This window comes from Nerophis ophidion, linkage group LG05, assembly GCF_033978795.1.
Source record: "Nerophis ophidion isolate RoL-2023_Sa linkage group LG05, RoL_Noph_v1.0, whole genome shotgun sequence".
Taxonomy (NCBI): Eukaryota; Metazoa; Chordata; class Actinopteri; order Syngnathiformes; family Syngnathidae; genus Nerophis; species Nerophis ophidion.
Window position 1 is genome coordinate 10,378,545 of NC_084615.1, and position 14,962 is coordinate 10,393,506.

The window sequence follows — 14,962 nt, forward strand, 5'->3', positions numbered from 1 at the left end:
CACTCCAACAGGTGTCTCGTAAAAGCATTGACATTAGGCACAACCATTCAAAAGTTCAACAAACATAAACGCACTCACAGCACACAGTCACTGAATGGCCGCACTTGAAATGTGAAAGCGTGAGGGCCGCCACCAAATGAAAAGCCGTGCTTCAGGCTCGGGTTCCTGGGAGAGGCTAGAGGCCTCAGCACATCCAAGGTGATCCAGAGCATCTCTTATACTGCATATCATGAAATGATGTCTTGTGGAAGTGCTGCCTCATATACATCTTACTGTGGAAGAGATCAATGGATGGTGGACATGTCAGGTCATCAGTTGCAGGTGCAGCACAGCAACTTTCCACACCAGTTGCCCAAAAGGAGTCCTCAACTTCCACAAAACGATCACTTTGGTCCTGTTTATTCTATAGGAGTCCTTGGATTTATACTTGAAGATTATTCCTTGCTTGGATTGTTACACAATTGCCTTATGAATATCCATCCATTTTCTACCGCTTGTCCCTTTTGGAGTCGCTGGAGCCTATCTCAGCTGCATTCGGGCGGGAGGCAGAGTACACCCTGGACAAGTCACCTCATAGCAGGGCCAACACAGGTAGACAACATTCACACACTAGGGACCATTTAGTGTTGCCAATCAACCTATCCCCAGGTGCATGTCTTTGGAGGTGGGAGGGGTCTATCCCTAGGTGCATGTCTTTGGAGGTGGGAGGGGCCTATCCCCAGGTGCATGTCTTTGGAAGTGGGAGTGGCCTATCCCCAGGTGGAGGTGGGAGGGGCCTATCCCCAGGTGCATGTCTTTGGAGGTGGGAGGGGCCTATCCCCAGGTGCATGTCTTTGGAGGTGGGAGGGGCCTATCCCTAGGTGCATGTCTTTGGAGGTGGGAGTGGCCTATCCCCAGGTGCATGTCTTTGGAGGTGGGAGGGGCCTATCCCCAGGTGCATGTCTTTGGAGGTGGGAGGGGCCTATCCACATGTGCATGTCTTTGGAGGTGGGAGGGGCCTATCCCTAGGTGCATGTCTTTGGAGGTGGGAGGGGCCTATCCCTAGGTGCATGTCTTTGGAGGTGGGAGGAAGCCGGAGTACCCGGAGGGAACCCACGCAGTCACGGGGAGAACATGCAAGCTCCACACAGAATTATCCCAAGTCTGCGATTGGACCCAAGACTGCTCAGGACCTTCGTATTGTGAGGCAGATGCACAAACCCCTCTTCCACCGTGCTGCCTCTTTTGAATATGTTTCTGCAAATTATACCAATAATAACATGTGACCCTCTGAGGCAGGTTTAAAACAATCTTAAACCACTGAATAGTGAAGTGTACTTTGTTATTATTACACAGCAAATTGTTTGCCGCTTGTAAGATTTTACATTTTATTCCTAGAATAGTCCCTAGTTTTAACTTGGAGCTATTTACTTATTTGTAGTCATGGACTTTATGTCATAAGCTTCATTTTAGCAGGAATAATCCTATCGTTTCTATTCTTGTTTAAAATGTTATTATTGAGAACATCAAGAAAATCTTGTTTAAAGATCTTGCTAAATTTAAGTTTGAAATAATGCCTGTTTTCAAAATAAAATACGTATTTCTATCTTAAAAGTTCTGCTAATTTCTTGATACACAAATCCTAATTGAGGCTGTTTAATGAAGTCAACTCAACAAGCTGCATGGACACACATAATCTCACTCATGGTTTGTAGCTTTTCTTCCAAGCCAGTCTTTTATCTTCTACTTTGTGAAGACTATTTATTGATGGTCACTACTTCCTGTTGCAGAGGATGCACGTGCGCGGGAAGGTAGGCGGAAGAGGCGCTTGTGCATTCCTCACTTCCGGTTCCTTGACGTGGAAGTTGGAACTTTAGTCGGGGTTTTCCCGCAGTGGAGCGAAGACAATGTCCACACTTTGCTCGACAAAAGCGAGTGAAGGTTGAAAAAGGAAAAGACACGGTAAGGTCTCCGTTTGAACGTCTTGCCTCCAATTTCCGTCTGGAAGCTTTTTGGGGAAAAACACGTCTTCGCCCGCGATGACGTCAGCTTTTCACAGCAGGTGCATTTGGAATTTGTCGTGTAATGCAACTCTGATAAATACTTCTTGTGTGTACACTTTGACATAAATACTTCTTGTGTGTACACTTTGACATAAATACTTGTTGTGTGTACACTTTGACATAAATACTTGTTGTGTGTACACTTAATATAAATATTTGTTGTGTGTACACTTTGACATAAATACTTGTGTGTACACTTTGACATAAATACTTGTGTGTACACTTTGACATGATACATAGTTTTACAATGATGATAAATACTTCTTGTTTGTACACTTAATATAAATATTTGTTGTGTGTACACTTTGACATAAATACTTGTGTGTACACTTTGACATAAATACTTCTTGTGTGTACACTTGGACATAAATACTTCTTGTGTGTACACTTTGACATAAATACTTGTTGTGTGTACACTTGGACATAAATACTTCTTGTGTGTACACTTGGACATAAATACTTCTTGTGTGTACACTTTGACATAAATACTTGTTGTGTGTACACTTTGACATTTATACTTGTTGTGTGTACACTTTGACATAAGTACTTCTTGTGTGTACACTTTGACATAAATACTTCTTGTGTGTACACTTTGACATAAATACTTCTTGTGTGTACACTTTGACATAAATACTTGTGTGTACACTTTGACATAAATACTTGTTGTGTGTACACTTTGACATAAATACTTGTTGTGTGTACACTTTGACATAAATACTTGTTGTGTGTACACTTTGACATAAATACTTGTTGTGTGTACACTTTGACATTTATACTTGTTGTGTGTACACTTTGACATAAGTACTTCTTTTGTGTCCACTTTGACATAAATACTTGTTGTGTGTACACTTTGACATAAATACTTGTTGTGTGTACACTTTGACATAAATACTTCTTGTGTGCACACTTTGACATGAATACTTATTGTGTGTACACTTTGACATAAATACTTGTGTGTACACTTTGACATAAATACTTGTGTGTACACTTTGACATAAATACTTCTTGTGTGTACACTTTGACATAAATACTTCTTGTGTGTACACTTTGACATAAATACTTCTTGTGTGTACACTTTGACATAAATACTTGTGTGTACACTTTGACATAAATACTTCTTGTGTGTACACTTTGACATAAATACTTGTGTGTACACTTTGACATAAATACTTGTGTGTACACTTTGACATAAATACTTGTGTGTACACTTTGACATAAATACTTCTTGTGTGTACACTTTGACATAAATACTTCTTGTGTGTACACTTTGACATAAATACTTCTTGTGTGTACACTTTGACATAAATACTTGTGTGTACACTTTGACATAAATACTTCTTGTGTGTACACTTTGACATAAATACTTGTGTGTACACTTTGACATAAATACTTGTGTGTACACTTTGACATGATACATAGTTTTACAATGATGATAAATAATTCTTGTTTGTACACTTAGACATAAATACTTGTGTGTACACTTTGACATAAATACTTCTTGTGTGTACACTTTGACATAAATACTTCTTGTGTGTACACTTTTACATCAATACTTGTTGTGTGTACACTTTGACATAAATACTTGTTGTGTGTACACTTTGACATGATACATAGTTTTATAATGACTACAAATACCTGTTGTGTGTACACTTTGACATAAATACTTCTTGTGTGTACACTTTGACATAAATACTTCTTGTGTGTACACTTTGACATAAATACTTCTTGTGTGTACACTTTGACATAAATACTTCTTGTGTGTACACTTTGACATAAATACTTCTTGTGTGTACACTTTGACATAAACACTTCTTGTGTGTACACTTTGACATAAATACTTGTGTGTACACTTTGACATAAATACTTGTGTGTACACTTTGACATGATACATAGTTTTACAATGATGATCAATAATTCTTGTTTGTACACTTAGACATAAATACTTGTTGTGTGTACACTTTGACATAAATACTTCTTGTGTGTACACTTTGACATAAATACTTCTTGTGTGTACACTTTGACATAAATACTTCTTGTGTGTACACTTTGACATAAATACTTCTTTTGTGTACACTTTGACATAAATACTTCTTTTGTGTACACTTTGACATAAATACTTGTGTGTACACTTTGACATAAATACTTGTGTGTACACTTTGACATAAATACTTGTGTGTACACTTTGACATAAATACTTGTTGTGTGTACACTTTGACATAAATACTTGTTGTGTGTACACTTTGACATAAATACTTATTGTGTGTACACTTTGACATAAATACTTGTTGTGTGTACACTTTGACATAAATACTTGTTGTATGTACACTTTGACATAAATACTTGTTGTGTGTACACTTAGACATAAATACTTCTTGTGTGTACACTTTGACATAAATACTTGTGTGTACACTTTGACATAAATACTTGTGTGTACACTTTGACATGATACATAGTTTTACAATGATGATAAATACTTGGCAGTTTTACATGAGTGCGTGTCAAGCAGTAATTCCAATTAATCACAGTTTACTTTCAAATTAATAGTTAGGTCACTCTCTCGGTTCTAACTGTAAAGTATAATAGTTTCCTTGCGTCGTTAATAAAAAAAAATGTGTTTCGGAATACAGAAACATTCAGGTTTGTTCAGTCTGTGGGAGAACTTGAGATGAGATGTGCTCATGCGCAGATTCCTCTTGGTTGCCTCGCAGGTATTTTTTTTTTTACTTTGCCTTTTTCAAGGAATTCATACAAGGACATTTTCTTCAAAGCTTCACACTGGCAGTCAACTGCAACGCAATTTGAAGGTGATTTAAAGTGTGCTCTCCACGTGTGTATGCTCAATTAAAAAAAGATCTTTCGAAGAAAAGTTTGGTTTTGGCAGACAAGCCCGCTTGTTTGCTGGAACTCCTTGGTCTTTGTCATCCATCCTGAATCCTGAATCCTGAATCCTGATCCCCAGACACACATACTGAGGTGTCTAAATGTCACAGGCCTTGTCCTGTTTGATTCTTGTGTGGCCTGTTGAGTTGCACAGTTATGGAACCACTGCTAAACAAAGTGTGCTTGCTTCGCCATGTGTTTGACCCCCATGACAGAAGCCCTTTACTCTTTCCTTTCTCCATCAGGCGGACTTGACGTAACTTGACTGAGCACCGACGCCACAATGCTCAAGCTAGCTGACAATATCAACCTGGACTTCCTCTCTGACAGCGAACGGGAGGCCATCCTGGATGTGCTGCGACGAGATGAAGACTTGAGGAAAGCTGAGGAGCAGCGTGTTCTGTAAGAAGTTAGCTTCTTAGAAGTGGCCCTTAGGGTCATTATTCAGAATTACACCACTGAAATCCTCTCACACACACTGCGGAAATCCTCTCACACACACCGGTGATCTTCGCGCGCGCTACTAAAATCCTCTCATACACACTACCGAAACTGAGAGCGTTTTATTCGTGTGTGAGATCATCTTCTTTCAATTGTTTATGTGAAGGTGTTACAGTAGTGTGTGTGAGAAAATTTTGGAGTTTCTGTGGTGTCTGAGAGGATTTCGGTGACTTGTGTGTGAGGATTTGGGTGGTGTGTGAGAAGATTTCGGTGATGTGTGAGAGCATAACAGTGGTGTGCATGAGAGGATTTCATTAATGTGTTGAACAGGATTTCAGTAGTATGTATGAGAGCATTTCATTAACGTGTATGAGGATTTCAGTAGCGTACGAGACGAAAAAATCAGTATGTACGGGAGGATTTCATTAGTGTGTATGAGAGCATTTCAGTTGTGCGTGTGTGAGAGTTAGCTCTGAATAATGGCTCCTCATAGCTTAGCGTCCTGTTTTTCTGCTGAGCGGTACTGACTCGGCGCTCCTCGACACTTTATACAAGTACTTGTTCCCGGAATGTGCAAAACACACCACACTAACGCGTCAGTTGGAACTCAACAAGATTATAAACTACAACTTCTGCGTTTATTGTACAAACCCCGTTTCCATATGAGTTGGGAAATTGTGTTAGATGTAAATATAAACGGAATATAATGATTTTGCAAATAATCATTAACTTTAGAATTTGATGCCAGCAACGTGTGACAAAGAAGTTGGGAAAGGTGGCATTAAATACTGATAAAGTTGAGGAATGCTCATCAAACACTTATATGGAACATCCCACAGGTGTGCAGGCTAATTGGGAACAGGTGGGTGCCATGATTGGGTATAAAAACACCTTCCATGAAATGCTAAGTAATTCACAAACAAGGATGAGGTGAGGGTCACCACTTTGTAAGCAAATTGTCCAACAGTCTTAGAACAACATTTCTCAACAAGCTATTGCAAGGAATTTAGGGATTTTACCATCTACAGTCCGTAAAATCATCAAAAAGTTCAGAGAATCTGGAGAAATCACTGCACGTAAGCGATGATATTACGGACTTTTGATCCCTCAGGCGGTACTGCATCAAAAACCGACATCAGTGTGTAAACGATATCACCACATGGGGTCAGGAACACTTCAAAAAAACACTGTCAGTAACTACAGTTGGTCGCTACAGCAGAGACCCCTGACTGTTGAACGACTGAAGCTCTACATAAAACAAGAATGAGAAAAAATTCCACTTCCAAAGCTTCAACAATTAGTTTCCTCAGTTCCCAAACGTTTATTGAGTGTTGTTAAAAGAAAAGGTGATGTGACACAGTGGGGAACATGTCCGTTCCCAACTACTTTGGCACGTGTTGCAGCCATGAAATTCTAAGTTAATTATTGGTTGGAAAAAAAAAAATAAGTTTATGAGTTTGAACATCAAATATGTTGTCTTTGTAGCATATTCAATTGTATTCTTTGTAGTGCATTCAATTGAATATGGGTTGAAAAGGATTTGCAAATCATTGTATTCCGTTTATATTTACATCTAACACAATTTCCCAACTCATATGGAAACGGGGTTTGTACTTGTCATGTTACATGCAAAAGAAGATTGCCAGATCAATGTGGAATGCACTCCCAACAGGTGTAAAAGTAAGTGCATCTCTATCCTACTTCAAAAGCGCTCTAAAACAACACCTCCAGGCAACTTCAACCCTTAACTAACATCCCATCTCCCCGGATTGTAAATAACCAAATGTAAATAATCAAATGTATTTCTAATGTATGTACTTGTTCTTATGCTATATAAACTCACTGCAGGGTACTGTCTGCAGTAACATAGTCACAGACTGCGGGGTACTGTGTCCGCAGTAACATAGTCACAGACTGCAGGGTACTGTGTCCGCAGTAACATAGTCACAGACTGCAGGGTACTGTGTCCGCAGTAACATAGTCACAGACTGCAGGGTACTGTCTGCAGTAACATAGTCACAGACTGCAGGGTACTGTCTGCAGTAACAAAGTCACAGACTGCAGGGTACTGTCTGCAGTAACAAAGTCACAGACTGCAGGGTACTGTCTGCAGTAACATAGTCACAGACTGCAGGGTACTGTGTCCGCAGTAACATAGTCACAGACTGCAGGGTACTGTGTCCGCAGTAACATAGTCACAGACTGCAGGGTACGGTCCGCAGTAACATAGTCACAGACTGCAGGGTGCTGTCTGCAGTAACACACACGCATGGCGGACGTCCGCTTTTAGTATGCGCGTACCTGCGCTCCACGTATGTTCCAGTGCTGTAGTCGATGAGAGGCTTTACTCTCTGCATGTATACTTAAAACGTCAAATAAAATAATGTTTTGTAACCTGTTTTGTAAAGGCTTGATAATGGGCTTGCTGCGAAGCAACCACCCATTCACTGCTGTATAGAATGGCTAACGTTTTATGCTAGCTTTTTAGCTAATATTGTATATTTAAACCCAAAAATCATGGCATACCATGCATTGATTAATGTGGACCCTGACTTAAAGAAGTTGAAAAACTTATTGGTGTGTTACCATTTAGTGGTCAATTGTACGGAATATGTACTGTACTGTGCAATCTACTAATAAAAGTTTCAATCAATCAATGGCTTCGGTTACACTCTGCTATTGAGCTAACAGTTAACATGCTAATGCAAATGCAATATGAGCTTTTTTTTTTTTTTTAGCAAATGTATGTTTACATCTATAAATAGTGCATTTTTTGTTATTTCCTCTTATCGCATCACGGGCTAGCATGCTAACATTGGCATGCTAAAGTTTTATGTTAATTTTTAACTACATTTGTATGTGGGTTAGGGGTAGGACGTTTAGAAGTATGTTAACGTTGCTTATATTTGCATGCTACTTTTTAGGTAATTTTGGATGTCTACCTATAAACAGTACATTTTGGTCCTTTTTCTTATCCGGTCACATGCTAGCATGTTAACTTTAGGATGTTAATGTTTTGTGCTAATTAGGATACATTTGTATGTTTTAACCTAAAAATAATGGATTTTGATTCTTGGCGCCATCTTGGAAGTACGGTAACGTCTCTTGCATTGGCATTTCAACGTTCGCATGCTAACCTTTTTTACTCGCTTTTTAAGTAATTTTGAATGTTTAAAACTTAACATCAGAAATTTTAAAACTTGGTGCCATTTTGGAAGTAGGGGTGGCCGATATATGGATATTCTGGATAAATGGCGGGTTTGTCTGTGCGATATAGAAAATGACTATATTGTGATATCTCACGCAGTTGCTTTTAGCTGCGGGCATTACACTACATGCTCTTCCCACTCCTTGTCTCCTTTTCACAGAGACATAAACCAAGCGCACCTTCTTACATACTTCACGCGTGCAACGTCACACGCTCCCGTGGAGCAGACAGGTAGCGACATGGTAACGTTAGCTGTGATGCTAACGGTGAGGTGCGGGTGGTAATACGAGAGAGAAGGTGCAAATCTGGTAACAAATGTAGGAAGAAGAATGAATTCCCCCAAAAAACAGTACAGGGTTCATCGTCTGGCGGTGGTTTGGCTTAAAGCAGGAATATGTTCAACATTTCTGCGACAAAAGCGTTGCTACAAAACGTAGCAGCACTGCTATTGTAGCATCATTTAAAAAGTCACCCGCTTGAGAATGAAGAGTGCATGAAACTCCACATGTCAACATCTCCGTTCAGTGCCACACCAACAAAATACCGAAGCAACTATTTCCACATCAACACTATGAAAAATATAGTCAACAACAGAAGGAGATGACGTCCGCAGGAACCTACCACATATCAAAGGACATACACTGTTTGATTTGCTATTATGCCGCTCATTTTTATTTGACAGTTACTGAAATATCCTGTGTGACATCATGCACAAAAGTGCACTTTATTTGTTTTAAATTGTTGTAGTGGCGTTCTGTACAAAAAGTGCACTTTAATTTAGTGTTGTTTTGATGTCATTGTGTCCCTCGGGAAGTCCTGTGGGGAGTGCTCAGAGAGTATGGGGTACCGGACTGTCTTATTGTGGCAGTCCGCTCCCTGTATGATCAGTGTCAGAGCTTGGTCCGCATTGCTGGCGGTAAGTCGGACACGTTTCCAGTGAGGGTTGGACTCCGCCAAGGCTGTCCTTTTGTCACCGATTCTGTTCATAACTTTTATGGACAGAATTTCTAGGCGCAGCCAAGGCGTTGAGGGGATCCGGTTTGGTGGCCACGGGATTAGGTCTCTGCTTTTTCCAGATGATGTAGTCCTGATGGCAGGGATCGGTTCGCAGCCGAGTGTGAAGCGACCGAAATGAGAATCAGCACCTCCAAGTCCGAGTCCATGGTTCTCGCCCGGAAAAGGGTGGAGTGCCATCTCCGGGTTGGGGAGGAGACCCTGCCCCAAGTGGAGGAGTTCAAGTACCTAGGAGTCTTGTTCACGAGTGGGGGAAGAGTGGATCGTGAGATCGACAGGCGGATCGGTGCGGCGTCTTCAGTAATGCGGACGTTGTATCGATCCGTTGTGGTGAAGAAGGAGCTGAGCCGGAAGGCAAAGCTCTCAATTTACCGGTCGATCTACGTTCCCATCCTCACCTATGGTCATGAGCTTTGAGTCATGACCGAAAGGATAAGATCACGGGTACAAGCGGCCGAAATGAGTTTCCTCCGCCGTGTGGCGGGGCTCTCCCTTAGAGATAGGGTGAGAAGCTCTGCCATCCGGGAGGAACTCAAAGTAAAGCCACTGCTCCTTCACATCGAGAGGAGCCAGATGAGGTGGCTCGGGCATCTGGTCAGGATGCCACCCGAACGCCTCCCTAGGGATGTGTTTAGGGCACGTCCAGCTGGTAGGAGGCCACGGGGAAGACCCAGGACAAGTTGGGAAGACTATGTCTCCCGGCTGGCCTGGGAACGCCTCAGGATCCCCCGGGAAGAGCTAGACGAAGTGGCCGGAGATAGGGAAGTCTGGGCTTCCGTGCTTAGGCTGCTGCCCCCGCGACCCGACCTCAGATAAGCGGAAGATGATGGATGGATGGATGGATGGATGGATTGATGTCATCTTAGTGACATCATGCACAAAAGTGCACTTATAGCTTGTTTTAAAATGTCTCTGCCAATCTTGCACTTTCTGTTTGGAAATGACTTGAATGTTTGTGCCACTGCTTAATAACTGTTTCATAAATACACTTTTGCTTAATTGACTTAGTTGTGATTTCCCTCTCTGCATGAAAGTAGCATATATTAATGCAGTATGAAGAAGAATGTTTGAATGTAGACACATAGAATCATCATACTGCTGTCATTATATGTATCAAGTGTTCATTCAAGGCTAAGGCCAAATATCCACATGTATTTCGTCGCATATATTCATAAAAGGCCATATCGCCCAGGCTTACTCGGAAGTATGCAGGCCCATCAAAATTTCCGTGGGAATCTTTTAGTTGTAATTACTATACCAAATAATACATTGCAAGAATAGATTTGAATCAAGAATTGTGTTAAAATGATTCTGAATCTAAAAGTGTCACCCCAAAAATTTGGATGGGATGCAATGGGAGTGTGCCCAAAGACTCCCACTTCTATTTAGCAAAGCAGCAGAGGGAGAGTGTTGAGAGGAAGAAAGACCAACAAGACTTAGCTAATGTTAGAATGTGTGTTTGCTGTCCATCCAACAAAATGAGCAGGTACTAGAAATAGTGGAAAAGCATCAATAGCAAGTAGAGCCATTTGGAGTGGAGTGGAAAAGTAGCATTATGAGTGGTAAATGCAGCAAATATACACAAGGGATTTTAGGCTGGGCATTTTCTAACTATATTTTATGACTCGGACACGTTCCCATTCTACAGGAATGTGAACGGCATGTTTATACCAAGTGTGTTTCAGTCTGATTGATTCCGTACTGTGCCTTTTTCCACCTTCAGACTTTTCCTGGTGATTTCTTATTTTCTTACGTTCTTTGTTGTTTTTGTCACAGGAAGCTCAAGGCCGAGTTGCTGGCAATCAAGCGGAAAGGGGCCAAGCATGGAAGCGGGAGATACAGTCAGAGGAGTTGTGGCCGATGCCAGACGCCTTTGAGTCCGCTGGCCTTAAACAGCGTCCAGTGCAGGCAGTGCCATCACCTTGTATGCAGCCAGTGCAGAGCCAACGTGCCCAGAGGGGAATGGCTGTGCAACGTGTGCGCCAAAGAGTCGTAAGAAAAATCATCTCATTTGTTACATAGATCACAAGTATGGGAGAATGAATTATATGCCGATATAACGTGTTATTTTTTCCTTAATGATTTGGAGTGCATGAGAAAGTCCAAATTGAGAACATAGCTCTAGCTCCAACACGGCAGTGGCAGAAGCAATGTTGTAATAGGACTAGGGCTCTAACTGCTCACTCAGCGTTAATACAACTAAGGAGTTCACAAGTAGTGAAATGAAGCGATAGATATTTATGATTGTGTTTATTTCATGCACTGCCACCTTGAGGAGGTAATAGAAATTACAGTAGTGTCTCAACTTACCACCTGAAACGGTTCTGTGACGTAGCTCTGAACTCAAAAGACTTGTATCTCAAATCAACATTGAAATCAGTTTGATTAGTGCTTGATCCCCACCCTGAAACACCACCATTCTAACATGCCTTTTCAACAACAACTCCTACAACACCCAAAAGCCGTGAAGTTGTCACCTTGTGTAAATACTACCGGTAAATCAAAAGAGAATACAATGATTTGCAAATCCTTTTCAACTTATATTCAATTGAATAGACTGCAATTACAAGATGCTTTGGATAAATGTTTTGCAAGTATTAGCTCATTTGGAAATGTATGCTTGCAACATGTTTAAAAAAAGCTGGCACAAGTGGCACAAAAGACAGAGAGTTGAGGAATGCTCATCAAAGACTTATTTGGAGCATCCCACAGGTGAACAGGTGGGTGCCATGAAATGCTCACTCATTCACAAACAAGGACGGGGCAAGGGTCACCACTTTGTCAACAAATGCCTTAGCAAATTGTTTAAGAACAACATTTCTCTACCAGCTATTGCAAGGAATTTAGGGATTTCACCATCTATGCTCCGGGATATCATCAAAAGGTTCAGAGAATCTGGAGAAATCACTGCACATAAGCGGCAATGCCCGTGAGCTTGGATCCGTCAGGCGGTACTGCATCAAAAAGCCACATCATTGTGTAAAGGATATCACCACATGGGCTCAGGAACACTTCAGAAAACCACTGTAACTATAGTTGGTCGCTACATCTGTAAATGCAAGTTAAAACTCTACTATGCAAAGCCAAAGCCATGTATCAACAACACCCAGAAACGCTTTGCTGGGCCTGAGCTCATCTAAGATGGACTGATGCAAAATGGAAAAGTGTTCTGTGGTCTGACGAGTCCACATTTCAAACTGTTTTTGGAAACTGTGGACGTGGTGTTCTCCGGACCAGAGAGGAAAAGAACCATCTGGACTGTTCTAGGGTGAAAGAGTTCTAGGCAGCATGTGTGATGGTATGGGGTGTATTAGTGGCCAAGGCATGGCTAACTTACACATCTGTGAAGGCACCATTAATGCTGAACGGTACATACAGCTTTTGGAGCAACATATGTTGCCATCCAAGCAACATCTTTTTAATGGACGCCCCTGCTTATTTCAGCAAGACAATGTCAAGCCCTGTGTTACAACAGCGTGGCTTCATAGTAAAAGAGTGCGGGTACTAGACTGGCCTGCCTGCAGTACAGACATTGAAAATGTGTGAAGGCTAAAATATGAGGCAGGAGACTGTTGAACAACTTAAGCTGTACATCAAGCAAGAATGGGAAATAATTCCACTTCAAAAATGTGTCTCCTCAGTTCCCAAACCTGCACTGAGTGTTGTTCAAAGGAAAGGCCATGTAACGCACTGGTAAAAATGCCTTTTTTCCAATGTGTTGCTGCCATTACATTCTAACTTCATGATTATTTGGAAAAAAAAAAGTTTTTCAGTGTGAAGATGAAATATCTTGTCTTTGCAGTCTATTCAATTGAATATAAGTTGAAAAGCATTTGTTGTATTCTCTTTTTATTTACCTTTGACACGAGGTGACAACTTCACTGCTTTTGTACTTTGTATATAAGAGATATGGTTTAAAAACAATACAATAGAATGTAATGAAGTACAGCCTTGGAGAGTGGACTTCTACGGCATCCCCTTCCAGCTGCTTCTCTGTCAAACACACCATCAGCAGCTGTTACATTTTTTTCATGCATAAATGTCCGCTTATTCGATTTTTATTTGAACATTCTCGGCTATTGTTGGACTTGTTCTGCTTCGGTAGGGGGCTAACTTGCAGTGATACTCTCAAATTGCTTCTTCAAGTTGGCGATACACTGTCATGTTTTTGATGATTTCTTTCTTGAATTCAATGGCTAGCATACTCTCAGCACGGTCCTTCACACTCACTTCCTTTAGTCCCATGGTTGATCTCTAGCTGTAAGCTAATGCTAGCACATAAGACCAGATGTTTTAGTGGGATCTTACGGGGTATTTGTTACGCCAACTTATGCTGGAGATGCTTGGAACTCCAATGTTTGCATAATTAACTGAGAGACGACTCGGATCTCAAAACACTCTTAACACTGTTTTTTGACCTCTTGCTGTTGCTTACCAGGACGATTGCCTACAGGCCTTTATTCAGGCCAAATTTAAGATACGTCAAACTCATTTGCAATGACAGGATTGAAAGATCTGGTAGACTAGAAGTTGTGCTTCCACAGAAGTATGTTGTGTTTCACGTCTTCTCAGGGCCCTCAGGAAGAGTACAGGCGACTGGTTCTACAACTTGAGGGTCAACCGATTCTTCACATCGCCCGCACACCAGCTGGTCAGACGCAGCCTCAGAAAGCAGCCAGTGTGTGAGTACGGGAAGAGGAAGTGGGTGTGGCCTGTTCCACAAGGAATGTAAACAGCACGCCGTGCCAAGACTGACTGGATTGTTGTCCTAGTTACAAAGTAAAAGAGGAAGTCACTTCAAAACGTAATGCTCTTGACTGTTTTTCTCCATATAGCAAAAAAGTATGAGACAATGGGAGATGTCCTGCTGAAAAGCAAAGTTTCGAGCCGAGCTGCGTCGACGCTACCAAGTGAAGATTTAAGCCGAGCTGTGTCGACACTACCAAGTGAAGATTCGAGCCGAGCTGCGTCGACGCTACCAAGTGAAGATTCGAGCCGAGCTGCGTCGACGCTACCAAGTGAAGATTCGAGCCGAGCTGCGTCGACGCTACCAAGTGAAGATTCGAGCCGAGCTGCGTCGACGCTACCAAGTGAAGATTCGAGCCGAGCTGCGTCGACACTACCAAGTGAAGATTTGAGCCGAGCTGCGTCGACACTACCAAGTGAAGATTTGAGCCGAGCTGCGTCGACGCTACCAAGCGAAGATTTAAGCCGAGCTGCAACAGTTCCTGTTCCCGCCCGTAGCCCCACTTTGGTCGCCCCCGCTCCTGCCCTCATCCCAGTCCCGATCCCGAGACAGAGAATCCAAACCACTAGCAAACGGTGTGACATCATTTTTTTCCCCTCATGTTTTTTCTTATTGTGTATCCATTTCCCA

The 14,962-nt window shown here is 41.7% G+C and overlaps 1 protein-coding gene across 4 annotated transcripts in view; it reads left to right on the top strand.

Moving 5' to 3' along the window:
* Positions 1-1,777: 1,777 nt before the first annotated feature.
* Positions 1,778-14,962, top strand: part of sytl4 (synaptotagmin-like 4) — a 40,594-nt gene continuing 27,409 nt past the window's right edge. The window contains exons 1-5 of one of the 4 annotated variants that reach the window (XM_061899942.1): positions 1,778-2,041; positions 5,168-5,324; positions 11,362-11,577; positions 14,158-14,267; positions 14,421-14,907. In XM_061899942.1, coding sequence (XP_061755926.1) covers positions 5,206-5,324; positions 11,362-11,577; positions 14,158-14,267; positions 14,421-14,907 — 932 coding nt within the window. In that variant the 5' untranslated portion in view covers positions 1,778-2,041; positions 5,168-5,205. The remainder of the gene's footprint in view (positions 2,042-5,167; positions 5,325-11,361; positions 11,578-14,157; positions 14,268-14,420; positions 14,908-14,962) is intronic. The other 3 variants (XM_061899943.1, XM_061899941.1, XM_061899944.1) reach the window with 3 other exon arrangements.